Raw genomic sequence first — 16,394 nt, forward strand, 5'->3', positions numbered from 1 at the left:
TCGTCGATTCGCAACGGGACCCGCTGCTGGTAACACTGGGATAAAAAAACGGAGGACCAATGTCTCTACTCGTGTGCCGGTAAATAATGTTGCACACACTCTTCCCCTGCGCAACTTAAGGATAATTCTTGGTTAATTCGTTAATGTCTAACCCAGCGGCCCTTGCCGTCTTCCGAATCCGGGAGTCTTTTATAGGTGGAATCACTGGAATGCGTGTAGCCCGCCCCCAGAGTCTTCCGCAGTCTCTTCGCCCGCTGGCACGCAAACAACACAACCAACTCCTCAAGGTGGACCAAGTGTTCAAAAACAATCTCCATTTGTAAATATATCTATCGTACCGTATCTCTAACTCTGGCCCTCGATGGCTAGAAGGGTTCACAGGCTTCAACCACACCGCGACAGAGGGGACACACGGGAGGAAATATGTATACAATTCAATCTTTCGCCAAACCATCCGCCCTTCGATCGGGAGGTTCGGAGGTTCCCGAGCAAAACGTCAGAACGTCAGTAACCTAGACTAGAATTCTTAAACGACTAACGGAGTTAGGGTGCCCACCTTGAGGGGCCGCTCATTTGCTAATGCTAAAATCCTTTCGCTTCTGTCAATTCCTTCCGAAACTTAACTATTCCTTCCTTAGCAACATTCTGCCGGCCTACCGGAATGCCTGGAGCCCAGCGTTTTTGTGTGTTTCTTGATGCTCGACCACTAAACACTGTCCAACTTGCAATCACTGGCTAAAACCTACCGATTAAAAGGGTACTACTGCCTACATACGAGCCTAGCGAACGAGTTGGGACCATGAACCGGGTGTGCTGCACTGATAAGCCTCCTCTCGAAAACTCGATCCTCTCTCCTATCTAATAAATTAATCTTTAATAACACAGTCAGAGTGATTTGTAATCATCATCGAGTTTTCAGTTTGTTTGTATGCTCCCATCGTCTCGCATCGAGCCCTAGCGCGGGGTCTGGCCTATACTAGGGCGAAGGATGCGTTCCTGCCGTTCCAACTGCCTCAACTTCTTCCGGCCGGGCGTTCGTTCTCGATCGCGTAATGGCACACCCCGATCTTCTTCTGCTGCGGCATCACGCGGATCACGGTGGACACGTCCGTCGAATGTCCGGCCTGATCGGGCAGCACTCCTATGGCGGCCGGTGAACTCACGGTGGAAATGGTGGAAATTTCGCGTTTGTATGGCGGTGGTGGTGGCACCGGCGCAGGTTGCTCGATCGGAAGGCTCACAATCGGCTGTGGCTGTTGCGGTGACGGCTGCTGACAACTGCTGCTTGCCGGCTCCGTTTCGATCGTTGACAGTGGTCGGCCGAAGGTGTAACGGATCTCCTCGAGCTTCGGTGGAGTCGTCCCGGCAGCAGCCGCCAGAAGGTCTTGCGATTCGAACAGCTTCATCACACTCGGCCGGTGCACCTTGACCGGTTCGTAGTACTTCATCTGCTTCTGCTTCAGCTGCTCGATGGCGTCCTGATAACTCGGCAACCCGGACACGATCGTGTAGCTGGGCAGTGACTCCACGTCGTACGGTGGTGGCGTTTCGATGTCCATCGACGAGAGGGTTTGCGAGCGGGCGGTCAACACTGGAAGGGAGGGAAAGAAAAAAAAGCGAGCGAAGGTTAGTATCGTCGTTAGCCAGTCATGATTACACCCATCCGACGGTGGAAAAAGGTCACTCGGTTCACTCACTGCACCCATAAATTACAACCCACTCGAACCCCTCCGACACGGCGGTTGGCGTAACAAGTAGACAAACGGCGGCCATTCGGAGCGCCTTACGAGAAACTATAAATATTATCATCCCTCCATCGTTCCCCTATCGGGCGCTTTTGCATCGCGTCCCTTTTTCCAATCGACTGGCCAGTTCGAGTGAGCCGAGCGGGGGACATTACAAGGCGTCAGCGGTTTATTTTCTTCGTTTCCCACATCGCCCACAGAACGTGTCCTCTTTCGGTCGATTTAATCCAGTGTAATGTGCAGCCCACATGTCACATTGGCAGTGTTCAGCGATTCGACAGCGCAAGACCGCTGGCAGGCAGGCTGGCTCGCATTCTTGTGCAACGTCGGTCCGCACTTGTGCCACCGAACGGATATTCAAAGGAAGCACCGTAGGGGGCTAGTAATGCAAGGATGTGCCTTCGGTCACCAAACGTGGCCATTGCAGTTTCCTGTCCAGACTAGGCGCCGTTCTCCGTAGGGTTTCGGTTTCGGATTGCCCAATGCAGGACGAACCAATTTTCTCTTCCTCTTGCTCTCTCTCAGCTGTCGAATTACGCTTGCCAAGAAAACATCAATCATTCGATGGCCACTTTGGCCCGGGCTTTTCTTTTACAGGGTCGTGCTCCCTCTTGTACGGTTCGCAGTAGGGCCTAAAATTGAAGAAAGCGAAAAACTCTTCCCGAATCGCAAGCCCATCGCAAACCGACACTTATCCCAGTGCGGGCGGCGCTAAACGGGAGCCGCTGGCTGGGCCTCAGCGTCGATGACGAGGCTCCAAACGGGTTGCTGCCGGGCGCCTCTAAACGGTTAGGCAATTCGGGCGCCTATCACAATTCCCTGAGGGGTCGCGGGACCGACGACGTCTTCGGTCCACCCCACGCTGGGCCGCTTCCGAACCGTGTTGAGTCATTTTTCATTCGGAACAAAACACAGCGAACCGTGGCCGGCAGGACGCGCAGGGCGCGAGCGAATGCAATTTTCAGCCAAAGGAGGCCCACTAACAAAGGGATCTCAACCCCAAGCGTCTCGGCTCGGGCGGGCCAGTTATCTTCGGCGGTGAATTTTCTTCTCAACTCTATAAAGCCCGCCTATGTCCAGGCGTGGGAGCGAATCCACCCATAAAACGAACGTCTCAGCGGGCCCAATGGCGTGGAATGCGGCTGGTGCCGGGTGTCCTTGCGGGCCGAAAGGGGCGCTGGCGCGAAGGAAGCAGTGTTCCTATTGTGTTGCTGTTCGATCAAACTCAGCCTCAGTGGTGGTGGGCCAGACATGGGCGCTTAGGCCCAGACGCCGGCCACCGCCGAAAAGGAATAAAAGGGATGTGAATTAATAAGAAAGAACCAGTCAGCCAGCCAGCCTGCCAGCCAGGCAACCCTGCTCTACCAGGATTTGCGTGACCGACGAGGATGATTTTGCACCCTGCCGCGACAGAGAGGCCCCCAGAGAAAGATGATATTCGATTTAATCCACCGGACGCACACGCGAGAAGGAAGCCGCTTTCCGAATCGAGCGAAACCGAGCGCGATCAATGTTGCTGAGGACCAAAACAACATTCAATCATTCAATCCGCGCGAACCGAAGACACAGGCCAGAGGCAAGATTTACACAGCAGAAGACGGCGGCTGAACACGCCGGTAGCAGTCGCAGCGCCTCGGGCGCCCAGACGACTCCATTTAGCCAGATTGACATCTTCAAACCCATCGGCAGACCAATTAAGAAACCCTTCAACGGCAGATGATTTCTAAATTACGCGCCGCGAATTACCCACTCAGCATCATCCGTCACGGCCGGTGGCAATCACGTCGGCAACACGGGGAGCGCCCGTTTTTTGCTCGCGGCACATCGCATCGATAACCGTTATCGATCAAGATGTATCCCGGGCCACCTAAGGTCAGCTAACCCTCGGCTCCGGGGGCCGAGAGGCCATGGGCACCTTTCGGCACCAACATCATCGGGGTCACCAGCGCTTCGCTGGCACATGGCAGCGTTGTGCATAGAAAGCGAACCATTAATATTCAATCGATTTAAGATCGAGTCCCCGGGAACCCGGGCAAAAAGAACGGTCCGAAAAATATATAAACCAGTCAAAGCCCTTATCGAATGATCGAATCCATCGGACGGGGTGCCACTGGACACTCCACTCCGCCCGGGGTTCTTGGAAAAAATGGGAAGACACTTTTTCCCTTATTTTACTGTCCACCAGTGGCGTGTGTATCTGTGTGCGCTGGTCCTACAAAAACTGGAATTGGAAGTCCATTTGCACCGAACCCAAAAAGGGACCCGCGCGGCATCGAGAAGGGCCGTGTGTCGAAGGCGTTTCATAATTTGAAAGTTTGATGACGTGACAGCTTCGAAGGACGAGCGCAAGCATGCAGCAGCTCCTCGCAGCTCCGGAACCCGCCGCCGTGTCGGTCGCTGGGTTACATTTTTCCGAGGGCCCTTTCTTCTTCTGGGTTGCGCTTTGCTACAACTTCCACGCCGGACGCCGTTGTTGTGATTTGATCCTTTTTCGTTCGAAAACAACCTGACACACCAGGACCCCCGTGGTGTGCGGGTTCCACTGCGATCTTGAGCGAGTGTGTGCGAGAACCAATCATTACGCACGTTCTGGGATTTTTTTCGTCCTTTTCCAGCAGATGATGGAATAGCGGACGATTCGTGGAACGAATCGACGAACGTGATTATGCGATCAGAGCCGACCTCAAAAGCCCGTAACCCCTCGTCGATTAGGGGATCGGCTCGGCGGTGTAACCCTTAGTGGCCAACCGCACCAACCCCCTGTCCCCTGAAGCGGGTACCTGTCGCTGGTTTTGAGTTTCCGAAGTAATACCGAACCGTTAGCACCGTTGGGGAGAACACATAAAATCGAACACATTTTTGAAATATCTCTTCGGCACTTGTCGGAAGCTTTATATCTCCCACACAAGGCCGCGTTAGGTGCGGCATGGGGAAAGCAGGCATGGGGCCGATAAATATGTTTCCCAAACAAGAGACCCAACAGCAAGAGACAAGGATACACCGGGACCGGCACCGGCCCGAATCAAATCAAAACTGGATAGAGAAACCATTAAAAGATGAAGATCTGCCATCGGAAGAAAAGGCCCAAATCTGCCGCTGACAAGTGTTTCGGGAGGCGATTACGAAGCAGAAGCGAGAAGGTGACACAGAGAGAGAGATTACCTATTCAGAAGAAAGGATCGCCCCTGCGAAGGGGCGACGACCCAGCAACGATGAAACGTGACCGATGAAGAAGACACCTTCCCGGTGTTGAAGGTTGAAGAATGCCGGCCCGCCGGACGTGGTTTGTGCCGGGTTTTGCAGACTAAATTGAAAGGATTCACAGTCCGGCCGGCGTGAGAACCGGCAACTTTCAGCAAGGGCGTTCCGGTTGAAGAAGCGTTGCACCTCGGTGCACGCAAATATGATGCCACTCGTTACCTTGAGTGCACGCACACCCAACACGAAGTTCAACGACTTCCGATTGGACCTCCCGTAGACAGGCGGCCGGCAAGCGGCTTTTCGCTTCCGCCGTCTGCTCACTGGGACGTGAAATTATTCACTCAGCCCCCCAAGTTCTTAGGCTGTCCAAGTCGGTAAGAAACTTAAAAAAGGCCGGTGCCGAACGATGAAACCTTTCAGCTGCAACGTCTACGGCAGAGCATTCCGGAGTTTTTGGACGTGCCGTGCCGACACTCCAGCCCAAGATTGGCAAGATCATATCGAATTCCCGGCCCCGGGGGTGTGCCCTCGCCGGTCCTCCAGGGGCCGGATTGGCAGCATGACAATGGCAAGCATAATTACAGGATGCAGTGTGTGCGATCCAGCCGACGACGGCGACACCGTAGACCGGCATTCCGGTCTCCGAGCCGAGCAGTTAGATGAAATCCTGTGCGCTCTGTAACGGTTCACCGAGCACAGCAAGTGTGCAGGTGATTCTCGAATTTCCCTGCCACGTCGCTCGGGCAATCGGGATAGGCTTCTTGCTGCTTCCGGCACACACCGGGCTGGCAGCGGCAGCTTGATACATGTGTGTGGGGGGCCATGACAACACAACAACGGCGGAACGTTATGAACTGTCGGGGAGATGCCACAGAACACGCCATCAAAGGCCCGGAGACAGGGCCCCGAACAACCGAACACAATTCATCTTGCTCCAGCTCCTGCTGCGAATTGCCTCCCAAAACCCAGTACCTTCCGCCCCTAGACGTCCTACACGCCCACCCTATCACCACCAGGGCGGCGTGCGTGACCCAGGACACAATATAAAAGAAAAACGACCGTATCACGGTTTCATGTCGATCGCAATCCAACGACATCGGCACGTCACTCCCCACGAATTTCTCCGGCATTTCCCCAGCACAGCGTGTCCCCTACACGTTTCTCAATAACGCCGGGTGCCGGCGGCTGTGGGCCGCGGCCCACTGGCACCCCAAAACAGTGAGCAATGTTTCCACTTTTTATTCCATTTCAAATGGAAAATAGTTAGCTGCTGCTGCTGCTGCTGTGCCAGCCCCGAGAATCCCTTATCACGCAGCGAAGGGGGGAATGCGCGGCCCCGCATATCCCTATATTTATCGTCCCTGCCATCTAATCCAGGACGAATCGCGCGACGAACCCAAGCACAGGGGGTGGTGGACTCCTCCATATTTCGGTGGACTTTCTTTCGGAACATGCTTCCCGATGCTTCCCGGCGTTTTTGAGGAAAGGAACGGAGGAAAATCCATCCCCAGCATTGGAAACGCCGTCCGGGTGTCCGGATAAATCCTTGCTGATCCTGCGCCGCCAACCAACCAACCAACGGACCAGACACGGGTGGGATATTGGGTGGCGGGCGGACAGGCGCTAAAGGCAAATCGAAAGGAAGACGAACGGACGATTTCGATGTCGCCTTCGCCACCGACCGAGATGATATCCCCGAGATTCCCGAGATCCCCGGGATGTGCGCCGCCGATGTGTGTGTAATGGATTTTGATTCCATTCCGATTTCGGTTCGGTTGATTCCCCGGCAATATAAATTGCATTTTTTGCTCTCACTCTGTCTCCTTCGCTCTCTCTCGCTCTCTCTCTCTCTCTTTCTGGCCTCACAACTTTCGGTCGAATTTAGGATGCGGCAGCGGGCCGTAGCATGAAGATTGACGACGGGGACGACCGGAATTTGGTTCGGGCGATTGGATGCACGGATCCTCTCCGGTGTCCTTCTCAATCCCCCCAAAACCCGCCGCCTTCGGTTCGATGCTTTTCGGTGCGCGGATGTAAGTTCCATCTATTTTCCGTTCGCCGTTCGATCTTTTTTCGTTCTCCCATTTTACTTCCCCCGATTTCCGTCCCGTGGCCGCGGAATGTGACAAACAAATTCCAACAGCAACACATCCGCGGCCGGATATTGTCACCCCCATTGTTGGGGCGTGGGGGGAAAATGCATTTGCACTTGGCACGATCGATCCGGCGAGGCACAATCAGCGAATCGTTCACTTCACCCGCAAAAAAATTGCTCCAATTCATCTCATCGCACCCCCCGGGCGGGGAGGCCACTAGTGTCAAATGGGGGCTGATCATGAAGATTAATGAAAGGCCATTGCTCAAAACCCGCTACAGTCAACGCGCGAGATTCCAGTTTCGGCACCACAAAACCTCAACTGGATGGCGGCCTTCGCCAGATGTGCGCACCGGGTTTGGCCGGTGAAACCGCCTCCAGTAGTTGTTCCAAGCCAAGTTCTAAAGTTCGGCACCACCCGATGATTCATCATCGCCCCGCAAACACGGGGACCGCCGGAAACCGGAAGTCGTGGGATTCGCCGAAGCGAGTAAGCTGCCCAGCTGAGATAGTTAAGCCGTGCCGCGCCTTGCCTGCACGACACGCACACCTACGGGTTGTCCAACTAAATTGATTTGCATATCACATCCGTTTGGCAGGCAAACTTTGTGTAGGGTAGGGACACGGCCCGGAATAGCCACCCAGCCAGGGTCCAGGGTTAATGTGCGCCTAAAACAAACGCCTCCGGCCAAGGACAGTAAGTAATTCCCTTTACTACCATGGGGCCCCGGGCTCCCGGGCGGACTTCCGACGAACACCCCTCCGCCTCGCAGCTTCCGGCGGGGGGGAGAGGGTGGGCTCGGTTCGGCCGAGTTAGTTACTGGGCGGCGGAGTTGTTTGGCTAATGCACCTAATCTAAATCGTCCTCCACGCTCCGGTTGCGTTTAATTTCCTCTTTGCATTTTGCATGCCACTCACACTTCACTCACGCTTCCGGTTCCCGGTGGGAGGGTGGCCCAATCCTGGGAACGTGGCCACGCGGGGAAGGATTGTACACTTTTTTTACCCTTTTTTTTTGCTCGACGTTAATAGCGGACAGAGGCCGGAAAATGGAACTACTCTGGGGGAGCTGCTCCCACGTCCGGTTCTCCCGTCCCCGGGGGTTGGATGTGCCTTTTATCTTGGCTGCCAAGTGTTTCCCAAGGTCGCCTCTCTCTCTCTCTCTCTCGGTGTGTGGAGCCTAGGGCATCGTTGGGAAGGCCGATGTGTGTCGGGTACGCCGAATACGGCGAGAGGGATGTTAATTGAAAAGTTATACCCTTCACACGGGCGGCCAACCGGCGATGTGAATGCGAAATAATAAAGGACCCCACAGGCCGAAACGGAACGGTTCAAGTGAGCGGACGTGAGCAGCACGTGTAGGGGACGAGCCTGAAACGGAACGGCCCGGAAGCCGTAAATTGTCCGCCTGGGAAAGTTAATTTCAGCTGCCTGCCATTTCTTGGCCGTGACTTTCGACTGACGTCAGGACTCGCGCCCGCTCGGAAGGACGACTCCCTGACGGTGACGGACCGCCGACGGAGTAATGGACTCACCTCACAGGTAAGCCCAGCGTCGTGCCCGCCGGAGGTCTGCACCCTTCCGAAGGATCACTGAGCACACAGCGGAACGCAACACGGGGCAAACAGCTGTTCCCTTTCTTCACCACAACACCAGCACGCTCCGGAGGGCAACCGGAACCGGAACCACTTTTGTACCCTTATAAATCAGAGGACCCAAGGATGGGTGGGGAACCAGAAACCAGAGTGCCGCTGACGGCGCTGGTGTTGAATAGTTTATAATTTTTTAAACAAACATTGGGCCCGAAAAGGTTTCTCGTCCCGTGCCTGTGCGGGGTGAGCACGGGAAGGAAAACTCCCGATTTTCCGGTTTTCACGAGGAGACGGGCCACACAATAAGCTAATAATTTATCACCCGTTCCCCGAGAGCGGGTTTGTGTGCGTATGTTTTTTATTACCAAATTGTTGTTTCTTAATTTGTTTTGCGCGTCCCGAGGGAACTGCGGGCTTGCGGGTGCGCACTGTGGTTTGGGCGGGAAAAACCTGGACGGAAATAAAATGGAAACAGATTTTTTGCCCGACTGGAGCCGGCCGGGGGGGTCGTGGCCGTGAAAAGTGGCGTCGGAAAGTTACCACAGGCATTTGGCGGGAACGGAACGGGACCTATTAACGGTGCCGCGAAACGCGCTTCGGTGAGTCCGGGTGCTGGTGCTCCTTGGTTGACGACTTCCAACGGGAAATTGGTTTTCCCGGGCTCATCGCAGCGGTGGCGACCGGGAAATTCGATCACCACACCGGATATGCCTCGCGGGCCACCAACACACAAAAGGAGTAACCGGAGTTTCCTTCTCGCCGAGAGTTCCGGGAACTACGAGCTCTAGCTACGTGGTGTGCGCCGCGAGGCGTGACATAAAAATAAGCTTCCGGCGGATGGGATCAGGTGGCGCCCGGTAATTAGCCGGAAGAGTTCCGGCACCGTTCCCGGGGTACCCGTCGGAATGTCGTCACACGGATTGAGTTGCTGTAACCGGAGAGAAGGTGCACCAGGAGCACGCAACGCCGTGACGGTCCGTGACTTCGCGCAGAAACCGAGTCGAGCGCAGGAAGCTGCCACCCGGAAGCCCGGTCACTGAGAACCACTTGAACCACATCCCCGCCCGGTGGTAAGCCGATTGCGGTCACGTAAACGGTGTGCCTGCCCATCCTCAAAACTCGCAACCGGACGTGTCCGAACGCGTATTATCGACCGGATGATGTTCCGATAAATCTTCCCTTTACACCGCGCGCACAAAATGGCCGGACGGACCACAAAGGAGGGCCAGACAAGTCCTGTGCCATTAGAAAGAGATAATGAGCAATTTAGAACTCATCCCTCCGAAGGATCCGGCTCCGGAATTGGATTTTTCCGGCGCCCGCCACCCTATTAATAATTTCATTTCTTACAATAAAATTTCCTCGCCTTTTCCCGGACGACACATTGGTCGTCCTGGTCGCGCACGGAAACAGGGGATCGAATCCGACGACGACGACGACGACGACGAGGACCCGCCACGGGGACGTGATCACGAGAGTAATCAAAGAGCGACCGGGGGCAGGGCAACCCAGGGGCCGCGTTAGATTAGCCGGGGATTAATTTTTGCACCATTCATCGAAATTAAAACCGCCCCACCCCCGCACCGCAACTGGTGCCGGGTGTGGCCGGGGCCAGGGGACAACTGGCCAGGAGCGCGGGAATAAATAAATTACATTGCACGGATTATGACACGTTTCCCTCTGGCAGTGAGCGGCGCCGAAGGAGAATTGTATTGGCAAGCCATCCTCCATCCCCCAACAAACCCTCCCGCAGAAGGCGGAAGAAGGGCGGAACCGGAACACCTAACTCAACAAATAATTCAGCAACTCCGGGGCCGCGTGTGGACACGTTTCGCCCCGGCCTCGCGCGCTGCGGCCCCCTCGAACAGAAGGAATTGTTTGGAAAAAGTTTTCCCGGCCCACCCACAACCCCAGGTTCGGCCTTTCCGCGGGGGCGGTTCGAGAGCTCGAGAAGGAGCCGTCTCAGCTTTTAATTTCATCCCGGCTTCGGAGTTAGATCGGAGAAGTGAACGCTTGATAATTGGGGGGAGTGCTGGTGGTGGTGGTGGTGGTGGTGGCGACAATGCCGACGGTAAGGTAAGGCCACCACCGACCACCGACACCCAACTGCGGAACTTTATGAGATTCCCGTGCCCGTGACCCGGCCGGCCAGAATGATGTTCCCGACCTTCGCTAGAGCTGGTGAAGGTTTCGTCGCCCGCCGAACGGTCTTTACCTTGCGTCGTCCTCGGCGGCGGCTTCGTGTCAACAGATCCTTCGGTTGTTTTCCCTTTTTTTTGCCGTGAAGTCATAAAACTTCTCACCGAAGAACCGGTGCGGGGGTGTGTGCGTTGTATTGTACGATATTTATAGCCGAAAATGAGGCCTAGTCAAACTGTTCCGTTGCGTTGTTGGGGCCCGATTCTGCAAGGACTCCGGGGGGATCCAGCGGGCGCGGAGAAAACTTTTCGTCCTACCGCTCTGTGGTCTGTCTGCATCGCCCACGAACCAAAATCTGCAACCTTTCACCATGACGCCAAAAAAAACTCGGTGATTACTCAACACAAACGTTGGCAGATTTCCTTCCGCCGAAGCCAGAGGGTGACTTAAGGTATTGCGAGTTGCGGTACAAGCGCCCGTCTGGCGCGAGAAGATGATGTATGTAAGCCTCCCAAGGGGACCACCATCCATCCATCGAGTCTCCCCTACGTGAAGTGATGAAGAATTTCAACCCCGACGGACGCACACCCCCCGGGGGCCGATGCAATGAAATTAAATAAAATTCGACCAGCGAGACTCCATCGGGAGCCATCCTGGAGCTCTCAGTGGTCGATGAAGGGCATTATTCCTGACGTGACGTCCATGCGCTTTACATCATGTTCCGCGCCTTTGCTTCGCGATTGGCCCCTGGCCGGCTTGCCTTCGAGACTCTCTTGGCTTGGCGCAAGAGTGTTGGCGAAGGTTAGGGTTTGGTGGTTGTTGCTGACACCCCCTCTCGCCGAAAGCCAGGTGTTCGGCGGGGGAGGACACAACAACACTTGTGTGTCCTTGCGCACCACCCTATGTCCCCGGCCGCAAGAGGGAAAACCCGAGAACGGGCCGAAGGATTCGCCACAAGGGGGATGGAAATGATTTTGGCGAGTAGGCGAGTAGAACAAAACCGGGAATAATATTGTCCCGGTTAGGGTTCCCGCTTACTGGGGCCCGAGGGGGACAATGTGCAGCGATGCCGGTGGTGGTGGTGGTGGTGGTGAGGCCATCATGAATATTCATACCAAAGTTGGTCTTGGAAAGGGCGCCCGCGATTGTAATGAGTCGACTGTCAGTATTTTCGTTTTTAATTTCACGGAACCATGGAATTCATTTATCATTCCATCCTGTGCCCAACCGGTGGTCAGCCGGTGCGTGCGGGGCAGGACCCAGGACCCCGCCTGCTGGTGGGGTTCGAATCCAAAAATCCATCCCCACGACAACCACGGCGTGGCCATTAACGAATATTATCGTGCACCATCCGGAACATCCGCGTGCGCGCGCGGGTTTGGCGTGTCCCGAGATCCCGCTCCCTTTCCGCTTCCCGTTTGGGCGCGTGTCGACGGATGACGGATGTTTCCGGCGTTTCCGCTTTCGGCTGGCCCAAAGAAGCGAAGGCGGCCACTTATTAATTCAACCCATTTAGTCCCGAGCGAACATCCGATACAAGCAGCGAGATAACAACCTGTCCTTCGAAGGGGCGCGCGCGCGCGCGGGGTCCATAATAATAAGTAGCTGCTGCGTGTCCTTCGGTGACTTTCTGCCCCCTGCCTGGGCCCTCTCTGGTGGCGATCCTTTGATCCTTAGAGCGCCTTTCTTGGGTGTTGTTTTTCCCGGGATTGGGAAATGTTTTCGCGTGTTTTTGTTCTGCCCACCAAATCCGTCTTTTGTTTCGTGTTGCAACCTCACCGCCATCCTGTCCCCGATCTACAAAACAAATCTCGGACCTGCTCGGGTTGCTACCGCGGGTTGTTGCTTAGGTTACCACCAGGTTGCTTACCGTGGCTACTTGACATTCATGTCACTGCGAGTGTAATAAATAATTTTCCTTCCTCGCGAGGCTCGCGTTCGTCGCGACCCAAAACACTTTCTCTCTCACTCCGGACCGGACCGGGAGCGGGCGTAGTTGAAGAAAAATTGTAGGCTTCCGGCACAGCCTGGTCGCGACTTGGTCCCGCGCGCTGGTCACGTTCGCCAGCTTTTATGATGGATTAAATTTTTATTTTAATTTAATCTCTTCACGCGCCCATCTGGAAAGTCACGGAGCGAAGATCACGGCGAAGGGCAGCTAAGCATTTGCTACTGTGGCCAAAACGTAAAGAGAAACGGTCAGCAAAGCAAACTATTGAAGTGTTGTAGAGAGACAATTCTTAGGTTCGACTTCCTAGGGATGTTCTCATATCGTATTACATTTTGGTGATCATTTCCTAACAAACTCGACCGGTATCGATCGACCCTAACCACCGTATTTGTCTGACTGAGCATCATGTGACTAGCTATTCGTTAAACTCTAGAGACCGTTCCGAGGATACCTTTTATAGTCCCAATAGTTGGGATAGAATCGGTAGTGATATACAGGGTGTTCCATTAAGACTTAGAGATTGAAATGTTAAATAACTCCGCCATTTTTTAGTCGATTTCGACAAATGAACAAGATATTTTTTAGGGTTTTTTATTGTTTTTGACAACATTTCGGGCGTAATAGCAGCGATTTCCGCTGTCATGTTAGCTTTAAGCTCTTCAATAGTCTTCGGTTTACTGGCATACACCTTACTCTTCAAATAGCCCTACAGAAAGAAGTTGGAAGAAATTGTGCAACAATAAACCGTAAATTGATCCATGACTAAAATGGCATACATTGACTATTTTGTCAAAATCGACTAAAAAATGGAGTTGTTTGACATTTCAATCTCTAAGTGTTAATGGAACATCCTGCATATTTTGAAGAATAAAGACCTATTTCTCGAATTATGAGCGAATTCCCGATATGTTTTGGCTACTGTAGTATGCCACCGGTTCTGTTTTGACGTCCGCTCATATTTCCACCAACAATCCCTGCCTGCTCCCGCCGGACGGATTTTATTCCACGCGAAGGTTGATGGCTTGGGGTTAAACGGTTCAGCTGTCACAAGTCGCAAGATCCAAGCGTTTGCCGCTGGCGACGTTTCTCACAGGCACAGAATTAACGGCAGCCCGCGACGATTTACTCCCACAGCCCAGCGCGACGCTGGGGGAACGAAGACAAATCCACCGTCCAGCGTGTTCGGTTTCGTTGACGTCAGCTCACTTTGGCCAGCAGTGTTTGTTCCTTCATCATTGGGTCGTCTAGCCTAAGTCGCTTCTTGTCCACCGACCTGCTACTCTGGCTTTTGCTACACACGATTGTAATTTCTCCGTCCGTCCACAGCCGGGCCACGTCTTTTGGCTTCGAGTTTTAGCTTCTTCACAGTTTTGCCACAACATAGCCAGAGAGCGAGATAGAGAGAGCGGCCGTCGGTTGGTGGTGCTCGGCAGCATCCAGACGCTGGTGTCAATATTTACCAAACGGCACCGACGTAAAGTGGGAAAAACTTTCGGCCCGCCCGGCCCGAAGGATGCCGCTCCGTGGAAAACGGGCACGTCTCACAACAACGTTCCCGGGGAAGAAACTCGAGAAGGTGAGAAAAGGGATGCTGCTACAATATGTCTCTGCCGCCCGGACCCCAGTCCGTGAACAAACATCTTTTCGATACTTTTCCAGCTTCCGGCAGTCGGTGTTGCTCTTGAAGGGGGCGAGGACGAACACAACACAGTGCATTTAGTTTGCCACTTGCTGTAAGGCCCTCGTGTAAGTACAAGATTTGGTTTCACGTTTGAAGTGCGCCAACTAAAACACGGAAGATTTACTTGCCCCCTGTGTGTATTGTTATGGTGTCTGGTCTGAGGCTACCCTTGTTCCAGCTAGTTCCGACTTTTGGAACAATTTCTGCTCCGACCCAACACTACTGGAGTGGTGGTTGATGGTGGTCGTTTTTGGAATTTATGCCCCATCAGCCGCGGTCTAATCTTGCCAATAAATACTTCCTCGTCCATTGTAGTTCGAACCATAATTCACGCGGTGCCGGCTCATAATTGTGTCTCTCCCGTCTGGGTGCAACTTCTGTTCAAGTTAATTACATCCAAGCGGTGCGCGGCTAATGTGAGGTTCACGGAGCGCGCGAACTGCGGTTGGTCACCGGACCCACAGATTCGGTGTGCACACTGCTGTCAGTAATAATTTAGAGTCGTCATTATCTCGACTTCTACAAACTCGCGCCCCACCGGCTGGTTGCGCTTTCCGTGCGTGCGTGCGTGACCAAAAACGTACGTGGTGGTTTGGTTTCGGGCTCGATCCGTCGATAAATCAAACATCAAAAACATCGAAATGCACCGAACAAGAGTGGCCGCAGCAGGCATCGGTGTAACATCGTCCCCACACATAGCTGCAGCATTCAGCGTCGTTTTTGAGCTGCGAAATCGTACGCCACAGAGGGCTACTGGCGGTGGAGATAAGGACTGGCAGAGCAGGGAAGCAGTAAATTTTACATGCAAAACTCAACTCAACCCAACCAGCAGCTTGGAGTCAGGGAGTAGCCCGAGGCAACGATAACGATCACGGTCGACGGAGAACTCACCGACGGACGTGAGCAGGAGATGGAGCAACCTAGACCCAGACCAAACTACCGTTTGGACGCGAAACAGTCACAGAGCGACGGAGACGGCCTGCGATAGCAATCAAACTCCCATAAAACCCGAATCTACATAATTTGATTGTGTTGACATATTTCTAATTATAAATCATTGCCCAGTGTCCTATCGGCTGCGGGCGATCTACGGCTCAGATGTCCCCAGAATGTTCGCAGGGCGCTCACGGCGGCACACTCGATCGTCATCTTCCAACCCGTGGGGTCGTTCCGTCCGGAACACACGGTTCCAAGGAATTCGGCTGATCAAATCTTTGATGGAGCACGAAATTTATTTGACATCCCCCCGGACTGTATCTGTGTAGACCAACCAACCACCACCAACGGCACGAGTCAAGTCCGTGGCCCTCTCCGGTCCGGTTGGTGTTGGCCTGCGCAACAACAAGCGAATCAATAAAAGCGACCGAAGCGGAAGTCAAACCGGACCGGCGTGCGCTTCTGTTGGTCGTAAATTAGTTGGAAAAGGCTTCCCGGGCACCGAACGAGGCCACCACACGTGGTCGATAACGTTTCAGTTTCAGGGTCCGGCCGGCCGGAGCGACCTTCCGAGCTTCCGGGAGTTCTTGTTTCTGCTTCCACCCATTCGTTGTGCCCCATATCGCATCCACTGTGTGATCCCGTTTTTTTTTGTTGCTCGCCTGCCCCATTGGTTACAAATATCGTTTCGATCGGGTTACGACGGGTGCATCGCTGCCCGCCGCGAGCATTTAGTGGTAGGTCAAATGACGAGGGCTCGGAGCAGCAAACGAAACAAAAAGGGAACGGACTAGTTGGAAGATCGCCCAGTTGGGACGAATTAAAATATGATACACCACCGATGCGCCTCTTCCTGGGCCCCCGTCTCTCTCTCTCGCGCGCGCTTTTTCCCGAGATGCTGGTAGTGGATCGAATTTCCCGCGAGACCTCCGAGAGCTTTATAGTTTTAAAATTGCTATCTCCCTGCCGCCCGCTCACATCACTGGAATCCCTCATCCCTAGGGTCCAGAGCACGACGATGCGCATACCACCGTGCCGCTCAGATACAGTGCAG

At 54.1% G+C, this 16,394-nt stretch overlaps 1 protein-coding gene across 1 annotated transcript in view; it reads right to left on the reverse strand.

Moving 5' to 3' along the window:
- Window positions 1–359: 359 nt before the first annotated feature.
- LOC131205490 (protein commissureless 2 homolog) overlaps window positions 360–16,394 on the reverse strand; it is a 41,196-nt gene continuing 25,161 nt past the window's right edge. The window contains exon 2 of the mRNA XM_058197603.1: window positions 360–1,591. Coding sequence (XP_058053586.1) covers window positions 1,014–1,591 — 578 coding nt within the window. The 3' untranslated portion in view covers window positions 360–1,013. The remainder of the gene's footprint in view (window positions 1,592–16,394) is intronic.

Source organism: Anopheles bellator, chromosome 1 (assembly GCF_943735745.2).
Source record: "Anopheles bellator chromosome 1, idAnoBellAS_SP24_06.2, whole genome shotgun sequence".
In the NCBI taxonomy this organism is placed as follows: domain Eukaryota; kingdom Metazoa; phylum Arthropoda; class Insecta; order Diptera; family Culicidae; genus Anopheles; species Anopheles bellator.